General features: G+C 53.8%; 4 protein-coding genes across 4 annotated transcripts; 2 read left to right on the forward strand and 2 right to left on the reverse strand.

Moving 5' to 3' along the window:
* Window positions 1-144: 144 nt before the first annotated feature.
* Window positions 145-4,021, forward strand: J4E90_006772 (uncharacterized protein; the record flags this gene model as incomplete). The annotated part of the gene is made up of 4 exons (XM_051436316.1): window positions 145-336; window positions 383-470; window positions 524-3,298; window positions 3,348-4,021. The coding sequence occupies 4 exons, from the start codon at window positions 145-147 to the stop codon at window positions 4,019-4,021; spliced, it is 3,729 nt and encodes a 1,242-aa protein (XP_051290110.1).
* Window positions 4,022-4,517: 496 nt separating this feature from the next.
* J4E90_006773 (uncharacterized protein) lies at window positions 4,518-6,193 on the forward strand (the record flags this gene model as incomplete). Its single annotated transcript, XM_051436317.1, has 2 exons — window positions 4,518-5,885; window positions 5,939-6,193. The coding sequence occupies 2 exons, from the start codon at window positions 4,518-4,520 to the stop codon at window positions 6,191-6,193; spliced, it is 1,623 nt and encodes a 540-aa protein (XP_051290111.1).
* Window positions 6,194-6,397: 204 nt separating this feature from the next.
* J4E90_006774 (uncharacterized protein) lies at window positions 6,398-7,438 on the reverse strand (the record flags this gene model as incomplete). The annotated part of the gene is made up of 1 exon (XM_051436318.1): window positions 6,398-7,438. One exon carries the CDS (start codon window positions 7,436-7,438, stop codon window positions 6,398-6,400), a length of 1,041 nt encoding a protein of 346 aa, XP_051290112.1.
* A 6,517-nt stretch (window positions 7,439-13,955) lies between these two features.
* On the reverse strand, window positions 13,956-15,217 carry J4E90_006775 (uncharacterized protein; the record flags this gene model as incomplete). The annotated part of the gene is made up of 2 exons (XM_051436319.1): window positions 13,956-14,368; window positions 14,419-15,217. 2 exons carry the CDS (start codon window positions 15,215-15,217, stop codon window positions 13,956-13,958), a joined length of 1,212 nt encoding a protein of 403 aa, XP_051290113.1.
* Window positions 15,218-16,407: the final 1,190 nt, after the last annotated feature.

Consider the following 16,407-nt stretch of genomic DNA (forward strand, 5'->3'; position numbering starts at 1 on the left):
ATGCACGACGCGGGGAGCGCTGTCACAAGACCAGGCGAATGCGCACGGGCCCTTCTACCCCATTGTTTGGGTTGGCGCCTTCCATGTTTACATGAGTGCTGTCATCGCGAACACCACCACCACACACCAAATCGCGACTCCACCATGGCGCAAGCAGGCAAAGAGAACATCGCCGACGGCCTAATCGCGAATGGCTCGTTCAAGGCGTCGACGCAGCCTCTGAAGAAAGCAGCATTATCACCAAAGAAAAAGACGCGTAGTAAGAGTATCGGCCCTGGAGGTCTGGGGGAATTGGAAGCGCCTCCGCTGAAGGAGAGTTTTGGAAACCGCAGAAAGGTATGCTTCATACACGCGATTGTACGAGTGAATGCTGACCAAATAGTCTGCGTTTATCCCCGCCGTCAAGTCCATTCTAGCCTCGAACGATGAAGATGAGAAGAAGCGGCGCGAAGCGCGCCGCAAGTCGCTGGGTACGTGTTTCGGGCGTGAAATCGACCCGTAGGCTTGACTAACCATTGTTTAGCAAGGCGACGCGTGTCTTTCGCCCCGGAAGCCACTCTACACACATGGGACGTAGTCGAGTACATGCGCGATGCGACCACCTCGTCCGCCTCATCGGAGGCCACACGCAGAGCCTCGAACGTCTCACAAGCATCCACACCGGCATCGCCTGCCCCTCCATCGGACCCCGCCGAGCCACCGTCTACACCACCAGAAGAAGCCGAAGAGCCTCAACCAGAGCCTAGTTCGTCACCTGAGAGCCAACGCGCGCAACATCAAAAGAAGAACCGCCGGAGTTCGGGCATACCGCCAATGAACTTCAACAACCCCGACGATGTTTACTCCTCAAGCCCGCTAAGCGGGGACAATGCTTCGCCTGGTGGAAACGATGACGGGAGCAGCGACTCTGAGGATATGGATATCGACGATGCCACAGAAAGTCTAGGAGCTTCACCTGATGTTGAGGACTCATCGCAGAGCAGCGCTCGACTGGATGCTGCGCTACGCGAGGCTGCAAACTTGGCTGGCACTCAGAAGCTGGATTTTGACGACGATGACGGAGACATGAGCATGGAGATCGCCCAAGACGAAGTCACTGCATCTTTCAAGCCCTGGGCAAAGAAGAGCTTCGTCGCACAATATGACAAGGAGAATGCAAGCCCTCTTTTCTCCCCAGCACGCACCGTAGCCGGCGAGGACGACGACATGAGTATGGACATCACGCGCGCAGTTGGCCGCATCGTACCCCCACCACCACAACAAAAGCAGCCGGAGCAGCAGCAACAACAACGCTCAGACGCAGCGAGCTCTGACGTCGACGACGATGACATGACCATGGACCTTACTATGCCACTTGGAAGCATACAGGCGATGGCGGCATCTTACAAACCAGCAAACAGGAGGAAGAGTCTTAAGAGGAGGGTCTCATTGCTCGATGAAAACCAAGGCAGCCCTGCAAAGCGCACTGCAAGCCGGCGTACCAGTTTGCGACAGCGTCGACAATCCGAAGAGCACGGCGAAGAAGACGCGACCATGGACCTCACAATGGCGATTGGAGCGATTAAGAAAGCGCCGCAGCCGGAGCCAGCTAGACGTGCTAGTGTTGGAAGCGTCGTTGATGATGCGACGATGGACTTCACGCTGGCAGTTGGCAGCATTAAGAATGGCAAACAACAAGTACAGGAAGATCAGGAGGATGAGGTCGAAGATGAAGACCTTTCCATGGAGTTCACCAAGATTGTTGGACCTGGTATTAGGCGTGCCGGCAGCTCAACAACGACACCACAAATACCCGTAGACGACACACCCGCTTCAGCAACCAAAACACCGACACCGCGAAAGTCTCCGAAGAAGTCGCCTGAACGAAGAAGGAGCTCCATTCTGAGGACCTCGGCTGAATCAGCACCTCAGGTCCTGCAAGACATCACTCCCAGTACGACAGGCGATGTGGCATATCCCACCCTTGACCCTGGTACGCCAGAGATCGTCAGGCAGAAGGATATTGAGGAGGTCGAGCCTTCGCCGTTTGTGCGCCGGACTCCGCTGAGCGCGACCAAAGAGAAGGAAGCTGTTGCGACTCCTTCAAACCCTACGCCGCAGAGGACACCCATGATGATTCCCGAGGACCCGATTGCAGCTACAATACTTGACCGACGACGTTCGTCACTGTCTGCAGTACAGTTCAGTCCTCTGAGTGCACCACGTCAGGAGCCTACACTCAAGAGCACCGCGCTTTTGAGCAACAGCATCAAGCTGTTATCCACCCCACGAAAACAGACATTAATGTCACCAGTGAAGAAGGGGATGACGCCGAAGAAGTCACAGACTCCTCAAAAGCAGCCAACGCCGAAGCAGCCGACACCGACACCCAAGAAGGCGAATCTCAGGCAAAGCATGAGCCCAATGAAGCGCGTCGCTTTTGGTGAAGAGCCAGAGGAGGAAAACAACGACGAGGCTGGTGTGGCAGAAGATATGTCGGATGTTGAGCGAATCTCGTTACAAGACTTCCTCGATATGACCAAGATCCGCTTCATGGATCTTAGTACGACCAAGCGACGTCATACTGCTGCTCCTTCCGCTTTCCACGATGTGGAAGTAGAGGAAAAGGAGGAATCGCTAGATCGTTACGTTGTGGCTGGAGCGTGCACCTTGCCTGAGTACGAGCTGTACCAGCATGCATGCCACGAGATGAAGAAGTACATCTCGGACGGTCGCCACTTCGTCCGTACAATGGAGGCCAACGTACTAGAAGAGAACCCACTGCTCTTCAGCGAGTACCTCACTGCACCCCCGGACCAGCGCGCTGTCATGGACAACCAGTTCAAGAACCTCAAGACCAACGCGCGCCTCGAGGCTCGTGGAGAGTGGTATACATGGCGAAGCACGCTGCTGCACGATCTCAAAGCTGGTCTCCTCCACACCATGGACGGTTTCAACCACGACGAATCCACACTAATTAAACAGGAGCGCCTTCTTGACGAGACATTGCCTCCTCTAGTCGAGAAGAAGGAACGTCTGTCCACTGAGTGTAAGCAACTACAGCAGCGTCATGATGAACTCAACAGCTGTGACCGGGAAGAGCTTGAGCAGACGAGAGAGAAGCTTACTGCTACCGATGCCGAGTTGGAAGAGAAGAAGTTGCTTCTTGCCCAGCTGCAACAAGAGCTTGTCGACAAGGAGACACGCATCGAGGCAGCTAAAGACCGCAAAGTCGAATGCATCCAAGAGATCAAAGCAGCGGAACGTGTACGAGAAGAGTGCCGCGGCTGGTCTACAAGCGAAGTCAGCAGTCTGAGAGGTATGTAATGCTCATGATATGCACGAGAACTCGACTAACAGCACACTAGCCAAACTCACTGCCCTTGAGCAAGCCCACGGATGGAGCATAACGTCCGCTTCCTCGAACAGCATCACAATGACACACATGAACGACCTCGAACTTTACTTCGTACCTTCTGCCTTCGCCACCGGCTCCAACACACCCAACGGATCCATCTCGCTTGCCTACATCGGTGATTCAGCAACACCACATCCTCGTGCGTTAACAACAAGCAAGCGCTTCTTCCTCCAACTTATCCGCGCACATCTTCATGGTATCCCGCAGGCGCAGACCCGCATCTCCTCACTTCTTTCGCTTGTCAAGAATGGCTGGGCCACCGCTGTTGCAGTCGCAGAGGGTGTTCGCTGGCTGGAACATAGCTACATCACTGAAGAGTTCATTCTTTCAGATGAGCGCATGGCAATCTCTGCGAACATGCTATTGCCGACTCTTCAAACAAAGGTCAAGGCTACCTTTGAAGTCGGTGTTAGTCTAGGCAAGGAGGGCATCGAGACCGACGTCAATATGAGAGCGGAGGTTGTCTACGGTGAGAAATACGGCGAGGAGAAGATGGGCGCGTTCTTGCGCGACTTCTGTGGGAACGAGATCAAAGAAGAAAGGGAAATGTCTGTCTGGGCGGACGGGATGATGGATCTTGCTGCACGGTTGAAGAAGACCGGAAGGAAGGGCGAGAGGAAGTAGGCGTGAAGCGTGCCTTGTATGGTTGGCATTACGATGTTACGACTTAGCTTTATGGGTTACGACGGCGTTGATAGTAGACAGCTTGAGCGTCACCTGGGCAATACATTCTTCAATAATCTTCAACGTTTGTTTCTTTGACATGATGCCGTTCAGATGTCGCGACTTCCACCATGCCACATCCGCTCTAGTCACATCAGACGGAGAAACCCATGATCGACGTCACACGGAACATCTCCAGAGTTGAGCCTAGCCCATTTTCTCAGCAAAGGCTCGGCGCAAAATACACCGAATGTCGCGATTCATGGACGACTGTTGTTGACGTTCATTCCATGCTATCCTGGTTTTAGCCGTCCCCGCAATCCGGGCGCCGGGAATGAGTTGCTGTAATTTGCTGAGAAGGGGCTAATATGGCATTAGACTAGTATCTCCAATTCTGTATATGTAGACACGACCGCACCTGTCAGATCATGAGTTTCGTTAAAAGACACTGGTTGCGATGTTACTGTCCGTCGCTTCTGTGATCCTCGCCTTCGTGGCAAGCGGTACACCCGTTTCTGCATCACCAACACAGTATCCCCATCAAAATGCATCTAACCCCATCGTCCATCTCGACTATGGTACCTTCCGCGGCGCATCATCCTCCCAGTACAACCTAACATACTACCGCAAGATTCCCTTTGCAGCATCCACAGCAGGCGAAAACCGATTCCGCGCACCCCAACCACCGCTCCACATCACCAATGGCACATACGACACCGACCAAGCCTTCGACATGTGCCCTCAGCGCACCGTAAACGGTTCAGAAGACTGCCTCTACCTCGGCCTCTACTCGCGCCCCTGGACAAAAAAGCAAGACCTGCGACCCGTCCTCCTGACCTTCTACGGCGGCGGCTTCATCCGCGGAAGCGCGAGCTTCAGCATCCCGCCTTCAGGCTACCCCGTGCTAAACGTCTCCAGCAGCAACGACTACATAGTCGTATACTCCAACTACCGCACCAACGTCTTCGGCTTCCTGCCCGGATCGAAAATAGCTGAACATCCAGACGTCGATCTCAACCCCGGTCTACTGGATCAGCAGGCTGCGTTGAAGTGGATACAAAAGTATATCCACCATTTCGGTGGCGACAAACGAAACGTCACGATCTGGGGGCAGTCGGCGGGCGGCGGCAGTGTAGTTGCGCAGACGATTGCGACGGGGAACCGAGGGAAGGGATTATTCACGAAAGCGTTGGCGAGTAGTCCGTTTTGGCCGAAGACGTACCGGTACGATAGCGCGTGGGCGGAGGATCTGTATAGTCAGACGCTGAGCGATGTTGGCTGTGCGGGTGTGGACGATGAGATTAGGTGTTTGAAAGAGGTGGATGTGCAGAGATTGAGGGACAGTGCGTTGAGGCTGAGTACGAGTCAGCAGTATACTACTGCTTCTTTTACGTACGGGCCGGTGATTGATGATGGGTTTCTGGAGGAGGAGTTGAGTAGTGTGGTGGAGAAGGGGAGGCTTAACGCGGAGATGGTGTTGACGAGTTATAATTTGCATGAGGGGGAGAACTTTATTCCGCCTGGGTTTCAGAATGCCAAGACGGGGAGTGATGGGTTCAATTCTTCGGCCGCGTCGTTTGATGGATGGTTGAGGGGTTTTCTGCCGGATTTTACGGAGGGGGATAGAGAGGAGGTGAAGAGGATGTATCCGGCGGTGGGTACGGCGGAGGAGATTAGTTGGAACTCGACCTACATCCGCGCTGGCTTGTTGTACCGCGACCTCGTACTGGCATGTCCGTCGTATTGGCTTTCGAAGAAGGCAGAGAAGGGCTGGTTGGTCGAGTACACTATCTCGCCTGCTAAGCATGCGAGTGATGTGCAATATGTAAGTTCATCTACTGCCTCTTTCATGACTACGTCGGGTACTAACTTCATTAGTGGAACACGATCGGTTCAATCCAGCAAACCGATGCTCTGACTTACCAAGGATACGCTGGCGCCCTGGGTTCATTCATTCAGACTGGTGATCCGAATGCACACAAGGTTACGAATTCGAGCATACCAGGCGTGCCGGGTGTGGAAGAGGGAAAGCAATTCCTGGTGACTGCGAGTGGGCTACGACAAGGTGGCATCGCCCTGCTAGAGGAGAGGTGTAAGTACTGGGCTAGTGTATCTCAGAGGGTTCCCGTATGAGCAACAGCATGTAGAAGTAGTGGTGTGGTATACGTCAGGCGTACACGAAAAGTCAAATTTCAATCTATCATACAGCCCCCAGGAGGTCCTCCATCATCACCACAGCGACACCACTCCACCTCTCCAGCCCACGTATCCGCCCGGCATACCTATACCGTCTCCCTCGCCCTCGGTTTGACCTTTGAAGGTCCCCACGGACTAGGGCTAGTCATCATGTACGATGAACTTGTTCCTGTGGAACACGCCCATCATCATCGCGCGGTTCGCCTCTCCAGTCGCCCCAAAAGCGAAGAATTCGCGACAGTATGGCAGCTTCCAGAAATTGCCCATTGGCATCTCTACACCCTGGAGCCTGTGCGGGAACTCCTTCAGGTGCTGCTCCCGCTCCACAATGAAGATGTATTCGTCTTCGTCGTGGTCGAAGACAATGTGGATGTCTTGATCGAACTTGAAGAGGTTTTCAAGAACGATGAGCATGAGCTCGGCGGGCAGGTCGGTCATCAATCGCGAAGCGATGTTCGAATGTGCGGGCCAGTCGGGGATGTCGTGGTATCCGATCTGGCCAAGATCGTACCATGGGGCGAAGATCTTGTTCTCCTGCCCTGGCCGCATGGTGAATTGGGTTTTACCACGGCCGTCCATCCCGATGACAGGGAAGTCCTGGTCGAAATTGTCTTGTACTTTGAAGACATATTCGTCCATCTTGTCCAGTCTTTCTTGAAATCGGTGGCCCTTTATGCAGCGAGCAATGTCCCTCTCCGTGAAAATGACCGGGGTCCAAGATTGCAGCATTATCGTCGCCAGATCCTGGGCGGCGGTGAGTCGGACTCCTCCACTCGACCACTCGGAGTGTAGTCGAGTACCTCTGGTGAGGATTTCGCGGAGGAAGCGGGGAGCTGCGAAGGCCTTGTAGACGATTCCGCGGAGGTCTTCCCACTTCACGACCTCCTGTCTCCCTGATGAGGTATGTGCCCAGAAGACGAAATGGGCTTCGGTCAAGGTCGCGGGGTCGTATACCCTGGGGGCGGGAATGTCGAAGTATGGATCCTCATACATCTCCTTGATGTACGCCTTAGCCATGCGGACGACCGCGTCCCTGCTATCAAACTCGTCCCAGTTTTTGCTCTTCAGCATCTTGATGATGAACTCTCCATACTGCGAAGCGAAGTGATCGCGCTCGCCCTCTGACGGGAACCAGTACTCGCGGCTTGCCCAGGGCGGAAGGAGGGAGGATTCTTGTGACATTGTGTATGATTTGCGACTTGCTGATAGACGCTGTGTGTGTGTGTGTGTGGTATGAAAGGATGAGAAGATGTGGTGGCAGGTCTGTACAGTCTGAAATTTTGGGGAGCGCGGGGATGTGAGTGTGCGGTCAAAGCTATCGTTGGGGAAAGGCGAGAAATTGCATACAAACAAAGGCCTTGTGCGCGCTGGGACCACCACGTCATACATATCCTCGGGCAGCAACAACAACATAACGACGGGACTAGGGGAGCCTGCCGCATACGTAGCAGCAGCATTGCAGATCCAGTGTTTTCTTAGACTCTCCAAGCACATACGACGCGTACTGTGACTGTCGGCTCTGGGTGCGAAGACACATGTCAGCTCCTCAGCTCCTTGGTCTCACAAAATAAAGCCTCTTGTACATGCATAAAGCACGTGAGACTGCTATATGCTCTGACACAAGACTGTCAATATCTTGTCGTAGGATCCAAGCTGTACCAGACCATCGAGAAGTGGCCGGCTCTACGATGCCAATGGGTTGGCCTCAGGTGCTTGGAGAATCGTCCAGACTTTGGCAGAAAACTGAGTCGGCAGTGCACCGCTCCTTGCACACCTGCGTCGCCACGTTGCCAAAAAGAGAAACTTGCAATACGCCCGGCGATCGTAAAGGTCGGTCGCTGGTATCGAACTCTTGAGCCTAAAAAAAACTGCAAAAAAATGGTTTCTACTCTTTGCTTTGAGCGTGTCATCCTTAGTGCAGGGGCCATGCTAAGCTTCTCTGTATCGTTACAAAATGCCAGATGCCCGAAGGCGAAGTAACTGGAAAATAGTAGACTTATATATCCAGGGCATTGTTGTGGTGAAGGGCTTGGTGGGCTGGAGGTCGAAATCCCATGTGCGCGGACCGTGCATGGCAATCTCCTTACGAGCAACATCATGATGACCAGAGGATGCGATTCAGAAAACATGCTGAGTCCCTGAGGTGGTTTGTCGTGCCGCTGCTGCTGATAGAATTCCGCGAAGATGGAGGAAGAAAGATGGGATGAAGTTCGAAATGGCGCGCGTATCATGTCGGAAGCCATGCCTCAACGGGGAAGGGCGAGGTTTACGTCAGTGCATTTTCGACGTCGTTGCATGCCTTGGAGATGGCATTTCCATCATTATCGCATCAATATTCATCTGTTTGAGGCTTGAGATCGCTCATCGCGGTGTTGCAGCTCGCGTTGAGGATGCACACGCGCCTCCTGAAGACATTCAAGGCTGCCACGTCTTGCGGCGACGCGGAGACTGTACGCAAGCAGCTCTTTCGCTCACAGCAGCAGCATGCAAGCGAGCGAAGTGCCCACGTTCGGCCGCTGATGATTATAGATGCATCAAGCGTGTGCTCATAGTACGGCCTTCTCGGGGGTGAGCAAGGGCGATTCTGCTCCCTCCTCGCTCGTCCGCCGCCGTCTTGCTCATCGCGCTATCACGAGGCACGCGTTGGCCCTCTGCTATGCATGCAGCCAGTGTGTTCTGCTGTCTTGCAGTGCTCGCTCATTCGCATCGATGTTCGCGGCGCCGCTAAACGACAGCTTCGTGGCTTCCCTCATCGCCGCTGCAACTTCTCCCCCACCAACGACATCCACACCACCGCTTTCACGGCAACGATAGCATCGTCTACAAGCAGTCGACACTCTGCTGATACGGCTTCGCGAGACCGTCGACCTGATGCTCGAAGTGTCAATTTCCCGCCCCTTCACAGGCCGCCGCAGCTTCGTTCGGATGCCCGCCGCAGACACGGGACTCTACACTATCCACACCAACGCCACGACGATCATACAAGGCAGAGGAGGCCTGGAAAAGGCGACTTGGACATTGAAGAGACTGCCCGGTTCTTTTGCAGCACCAGCAGCAAGCTGCGACATCGATTGCGGCGGCGGACAGAGCTCCGAAGGCATCTCCGCAACCATGACACGACCAGCGACACCACCACAGCGATCAAGACTTAGAAAGCTGGCTTCCGGCGACTGCGAACGATGGCAGCTTCCCTTTACTTACGACCAGAATGCTCTCGTGGGTCTAACATGCAGCCGCGATACCGTCGTCATCTTTGCCTCCTTCCTGCGACCACGACGAGCAAGACTGCGTACGAACCCCGTCTATCGATCGCGACACCAGCTTGCGACTGGATCTTCATCGCATCGACAGCAGACGACGACGCTGACATCGATCTCGACGGTCGGACAAATCGCAGCCCCTCGAGCGGAGCGTCTGCCTCCAGGGCGGACGGCTGACGACACGGCGAAAAGCTCACTTCCGATGTACACCCCCCACTTGGGATCACCGTTGGCCTTTACCACGACACGGTGCTAAGGCGGGCAAATTCAGCGCGGGTCGTCTTTTACTTGCGACTTCAGCACGATGTATGTACCGCGTCTTCAGCCAGGCCTGCCGCGAGCGCCACGACAACTCCCACCCCATACAAAGACGACATCCACTACTACCACAAGGAGTCCGGGATACATCTGTAGCTCGCAGTACCTTAGTGGGAAGCTGGCGGTACGATCTATGATCGGCGCCCGCTGTCAAGACTGCATGGATCGGGCATCGACACCCACCCAATACGACAGGTCTCCTTGTTCTACTTGGTACCGCAACGGAGGTCGAATGCTGTGACTGCCGGCCAAGAGCGCGCGCGAACGGCACTGCCGCGAATAACGACAAACAAGATACCTCCGGACGGCCACGGTAGACCCAGGGTTTTGATGTTGATGAACCAAGGTCAGAGTAGGAGAGGCTAGCACCAAGAACACCAGAAGGATGTCTTCAACCCCGGGCATTGCAAGAACAAGCATCCACCTGCTCGACTGCTCAGGCTAGCAACAACGTCTGGCGTTGTGTCGGGCTTCTGGTCGATCTGATCGGACCGGCCATGTACAACAGCAGCATGGCACGTCGGCCAAGGCTGCAAAGTTCTCTCAGCGCCGGTATCGAGGAATGTCGGATCGCTCCGTCTACTAATCAGCTGAGAGGATTCTTCGAGGTCTTGGTCTCGATGATAGGTCTTTTAGCCTTCCGACGATGACAGTGGGTATCTGGATCTCGTCGTCGACGAGATGGCCAATAAAGCATGTGTGCCTTCCCGGTCATAAAGGTCCACAGCCATGCATGAAAACGGCCTTCCCACTCTCAAGCGCCAGCGAGGGTACTTGCGAGGTCTAGTGCGTCCATGCAACGAGATGGTCCCCGAGATATACAGGAGTTGACAATATTCGTCAAGGATGATAGATGATTGTGAAGTAATGTCCTTTCATCCTTCGCCAGAGATACCATGTCAAGCAAGAGATGGATGAAGACGGGTCATCAACGTCAACGGGACGTTGGGGTCGACAGCGAAATGTTCCAGGACAGGCCGACCGACAGCGGCCTTCATTCTCAAGCCCAGTATGGAATTGCGCCAAGTTCTGCTGTAATGCAGCTCCGGAGGATAGAGCAAACATCATCGACAAACTTCAACGAAGTCTCCATCATGTTGCCTTTTATCGAGGCCGGTTGTGTCGAGTCCACTCAGATTTGCCCAACCTTGTACGCCTGGGTGATGTTCATAGGCAGGCAGCGCGACGCCGCCCAAGCTTGGAGTGGAGATGCGTCGCCGCGGGCTGAGGGTATCCCATACTCGAAATCATCCGGCCTGTCACCAGGCTTAGCATACACAGCCGCCGCTGCTTGTATACTTCGTGGAGGTCAAGCAGGCTGATGACCGGTATCCTAAGGAGCTTGGCTTGGCCGTCTACCCTCGTCCCAGTCGTTCATGGGCGATGTCCTCGAGATCATCTCAGCGCTCTGTATTCCTCAACCGGTTTATGTCTCAATGTTAAGACGCGACATTGTGGTCGTTGTAGCCATGTCGCTTCGTCAGAGCCGATCGGTCGAGGGTTTGTCGTGTAGTCTGGTTCCCTTCGATGAGCTGCGAAGGCGAAAGTCCATTGCATTGCAAGGTCTCTGATGATTCATTGTTCAAGGCGCTGCTTCGTTGTCCGTGCAGACATGCTGGTGGGGCGCTACTGGCGACTCGGGCTTCGGGTGTTTCTTGCTCGGAGAGGCGCTGCGATATGAGGAGAAGGACAATCGTCTGAGTCTCTAAGCACTGCCGCAGGAGCAGAGAAGATGGTTCCCGAGCTTGCTGTTCCTGCATCGCTTGATGCCCGCTCGTTGCTCTCAGGATGTTTCCAGGCGCAGCCCCCGAGGGGAGGTAAAGGCGGCCGCCTCATACCCACACGTTCCTCTCTGCGAATTGCCTGAAGGTCTCCGTCAAGCCACTTCATTGCGTTACCCTGTCGTCTCCGCCGGTATAGACAGTTGTCGGGCGCTGCGGGGATGCCTTCGGGGATGCGATAAAGTCGTCGAGCAGACACCTCCGCTTCGATGGCAAGGCTCCAGGGGTCATGCGGCTCGCGAGGAAGGAGGCCATGTTGCACAAAGGCTGCTCAATGGTGTTGCTGTCTAGGCGCGCCCGTCGTGCGATAGTACTGCTGTCGCAAGAGGTCCGCTGTTAAGGGAGCGCTTCCAGAGGCCTGGTCAGTCTCGAAGTCAGCGAGAGCAAGGCTGTTGAGATCTGCTCCAGCATCACAAGAGCTTGTCTGCAGTGGTCAGTAGCTCTGCCGTTGTCGGTTTGGTGGTGCTGGTTGCGGTGATCGTGGTGGTCTGGAGATGGTGTTGAGGCCGCGGAGGAGACCAAAGCCAGCGCCAGGCTCAACACCATGGCCATAGAGGCGGCAAAGGACAGGAACATGATCTCGCAGCGCCTCGCATTGTGAAAGCCTTGTTTCTCAATAGGAGCTCCGCAGCAGCGCCGCAGTGATTCTTCTTCGACATTGAGGAGTTGCAGCTGGCGGTCTGTTGTTGGTCGAGGCAAAGGGTTGTTATGGTCTGCGAGGATTATCATGAGATTTCAGGATCGCTCCACAACAAGCATTGAGGCGCTGCAAGCTTGCTGCAATGGTGCACGACCCTTTGGAAGCTCATTGTCTCAGGTGGCCAACCCCTAAGTGCTGCCAATGGAGATCAGACATTGCATTAAGCCTTTGCAAGAGTCTTAGCATCAGTTGAGTCCATCTCAAATGCAGTATTAGACTTAGAGAGCTGAAGGCCTCCTGTTCCATGGGGCCTGAAGTGCTCATGAGCCCTTGGATGCTCGTCGAGGCATGGGAGTAGAAAGGGCATGCTGTCAAGGGAGACATACGCCTACTGACACGCCCCGTTGCCGTTGCCGATGCTAGGGCCGCAGGCCAAACAAACTGGACCCTGTGTGCATGCAATCCCCGCAACGCTGCCGCCTCGTCGTCGTCATCGCCGCACAACTCTCTCGCTAAGATCCCACAAAGTCTCACCAACTTCTACACCAGACATACCCAATCTGAGGTCCTATCAAGATATAAAGGCCTGGATTGTACTATATTCCATCATCCCACCTCCGCGGTGAAGACGCATAGCGTAATGGAAAAGGCACCTCACCTCTTTCCGTGGTTCATATACCCAGGTTCGATCCTGACCGCCACCCATCAGGCGGTATATAAATATGGTGGGCTAAGGTGCGTCTTGCGTTTCATTGCTGTCACTACTAACAAAGAGGTTCGGCTGTGGTGGCTAAGAGGTATAAGAAAGATGTAGATCACCACGGGCAGCTTCAATTCCTATAGCTGTCCGATTAACGGTGCTTCGAACTTTTTGTTTTTTGCTTTTCCTTTTTGCTATGCTATGTACATGATTTCCTGCTTCTGTCTTCTTTTTGCCTCTACCTCTTTGCCGCTAAGCGAGCACACGCTGTTTTGCCACGCAAGAGTGTTCGCAATTCTTTTAGGTGAAGATGCTGTATGCTTATAATGTACGCATTACGCTTGTATTAGCATAGGTAAGAAGCTTAGAGAGTAAGAAGTCGCCGGAGTGTTATCGCAGCCTTGGGCGAACATGCCTTTGCTATCAATTGCTGCACCCGCGCTTTCTGCCTTGTCTAGCACGACAAAGACAGAGCGAGCATCTGCCTTAGACTTTGTGCGACGCAGCACGCTCTTATGCCTGCGAGTAACTCCTTTTTATGATTCTGGAGTACGAGACAGACGCAGTAGATCGCAGCACAACACTCAAAAGCGCGCGTTGAAACGAGTAAGTCAAGCTAATAGCAGAGCAATGCAACACCCATCAAGCCGCATTCGGATGGCGAGCTTTGGTTTAGTCTCACGAATTCCTACACTCCCGCGGATTCCAAGAAGCAATGCGAAGAAGACTTATGCTATTTCGCTGATAAGAGCCATCAGCGTAGGCAATAAGTTCATCCTCTCCTTTGAGCCACGACTAGTTTGTCAGGAATACAGCTTCTGAATCAACTCGGATTGAGACGTGCGTCTTAGTTCTGCTTCCTTTCCCGACGCATATCAAAGATGCGTCTAAACAAACTTCTTATGGATCGAAGTCACATAGTGCGAAAGATTCACCACAGTCAACACATTAAATCTTAGCAGGACCTGCATCCAACAGGATGGGTATCTTGGTTTCACATCTACATATGTTTCCACCCGGTCTCAATAATGACTTGCATCTCGTTGACAAGGCAAAAGCCGCCGGGCTCCGACTTCTTTGTTTCCGCAGTCCACTTTCCCAACTTCATACGTACGACCTGCTCCTTGAACAAGCTGGTTGTAGTCCACCTCAAAATGCGACTCCTCCATAACGATCGGAATATCTGAAATGGAGACAGTATGACTTCCGGCGAGTGTACGTCATCATGCGAGGTACCGTTGTAGCCGACTCTGACATTGGGGTTGAGAAAGACACCCTTGGTCGTGGAGAGAGGATTGTCGGCGTGTATCAGGCAGCACTCAGACGCTTCAACATGTGATGTTGCGAGGGAGTCGGGTATACCGCGGAAGCGTAAGGGTGGGCTGGCGAGGAAGGGCTCGATGGGCATAGCAACTGCGCATTGGTTAGTAAGTGCGCAGGAGGTCAGACAATAGCGGACTCACCTATTCCATTCCAGCATGAGGAGACGGGCACTGGCAATAGCTTCTCGGCTGCGTGCCTCGAGGCGTACGATCTGAAGTAAGGCCAAGTTTGCATCAAGGCTTCATGGCCGCTTGAGTCTCGGAGCGCAAAGGTATCGTAGAACTGCGGCGGCTTCTTAAAGTCGATGGAGCAGGCTGCCGCATAACGACCGCCATTGGTGTCCAGCAATCGCAGTACGTCTTCTGGGGTGAACACCACGTCGTTGAGAAACAATATGGTGTCGAAATGCTCGCCCTCCGCAGCCAGGCGTTCCAAGGGCTCAAAGACATGATTCCGTATGCTCGCCAGAAAGGGCATGCGCCTCAAGTATGTCTCCCCGTCCGATGCCTTGATCCATCCGTGGTCTGTCGGCGACTGCGCGATCTCATCCGTGTGCGATCTGTCGGAGAGTTGTATCGACCTCTTCACCTGCAGAGGTTCCAGCGCAGCATCGAGTTCTTCCAGTACGCCCTTGGTATAATCATAGCTGCCGCTCTCGTATATCGATACGAACACGTTCTCGACACCCAACTCTTGTACCAAAGCTACCAGCGCGTTGTTCCAATGCTCCCGGAGTAGTCGCGCGTTGTTCCAGTGCTGTGAGGCTATGTATATGCGCTTCGTATTACGAGGTGGAGGCGGGCCGGTCGTCGCAGATGTCTGGTACTTGGACAAGGAGAGGCAGTGCAGCGAGTCCCAGACAAGAAAGAAGAGGACCAGTATCCGGAATGCTGAGTATAGCGGATGGCGGCGGAAGGAGTAGAATCTATGACAGCGCATTAGGAGACTAGGTTCTTGCGTAACTACAGTGCCATTGAGAAGGGAAGGTTATGGCGCTCGCGACGAAGCAACGAGGACAAAGGGTGTAGTGAAGGCGCGCGAGTGAAAGAATGGAGCAGGTGCAACATACCACAAAAATCGTTCGCGCCTCCAATTGAAGCTCCTGACCTAGACGTTTGGGCGAAGCAAACGTCCGGGCCCTTGGTACAAACCTAGTGTGCTGCTAGGGACGGCATTTGGGTCGTATTGTAGTAAAGCCGAGATGGCCGTTTCATCGAGGGGGTACGATGGTGAACCGTGGATTTCACTCGGCACCTTTTTTTAGTCCCATCAATTTCCCTTCCGTTCCGTACAACCCGTGTAGAAGTGATTGCGCGAGGGTGATGCGACGTTTAAGTGCAGCTGGTTGGCCATCTTGTGGTAGTGTGCCGGGTGACTTTTGGGTGACAGCGACGGCGTCAGGGGCCAGACGCGACGGACGCGTTTACGTCAACGTCCCCGCATCACGTGGTTGCCCCACCCAACAATCAGGTAGCTCTCGAAGCCAGACTGGACGACCTGGCCTCGGACCTGTCCTGACTTCAACAATGGATCTTCTCACATCGACAACTTTCTTTTGCGACATCGAGGCATGTATGCGTTTGCGATAAGACATCATAGTGCTTACCGCTTACGCCATCAATGGAAGATTTGGCTCGACGAATAGCAGAAGCTGCGAGCAGCCACATCTGATAATGCAGCCTTCCTTTGTCAGCAGATCCGACCCTGCTTTTTCGCACACACAGTATCGACTTACAAATTCCGGAGAGTTTGTGGTTTCGGACGAAAACTATCGAACGTTTCCACTGGAGGACTGTCGATACCCTACCTAGGTGTATACTGACAATTGGGTTAGCCTGCTATCAGTAATCTCATCATGTTCGAGTACGCATTGCTTTCTCATGGCCACCATGATAGGATGACTCCGACCGGAGTCTTTAAGGCTGATCGGTGATTACTTCTTTCGGGTGGTACATGCTTACCTCGCTTCCTATCCCGCCAATCTGGTGTCTCGAGGATTCGCATCTCCGACCTCTCCGCACATTCGTCCGTCCAAGCGACGACCTTATATGTACACACTCTACACATGCCGCAGGTATTGGTCGATGAATCATCAGATCTGACGTCCGGTCACGTTTTATGTCCGCTGA

Source organism: Alternaria incomplexa, assembly GCF_024043165.1.
Source record: "Alternaria incomplexa strain BMP 0042 chromosome Unknown scaffold_9, whole genome shotgun sequence".
Lineage (NCBI taxonomy): Eukaryota > Fungi > Ascomycota > Dothideomycetes > Pleosporales > Pleosporaceae > Alternaria > Alternaria incomplexa.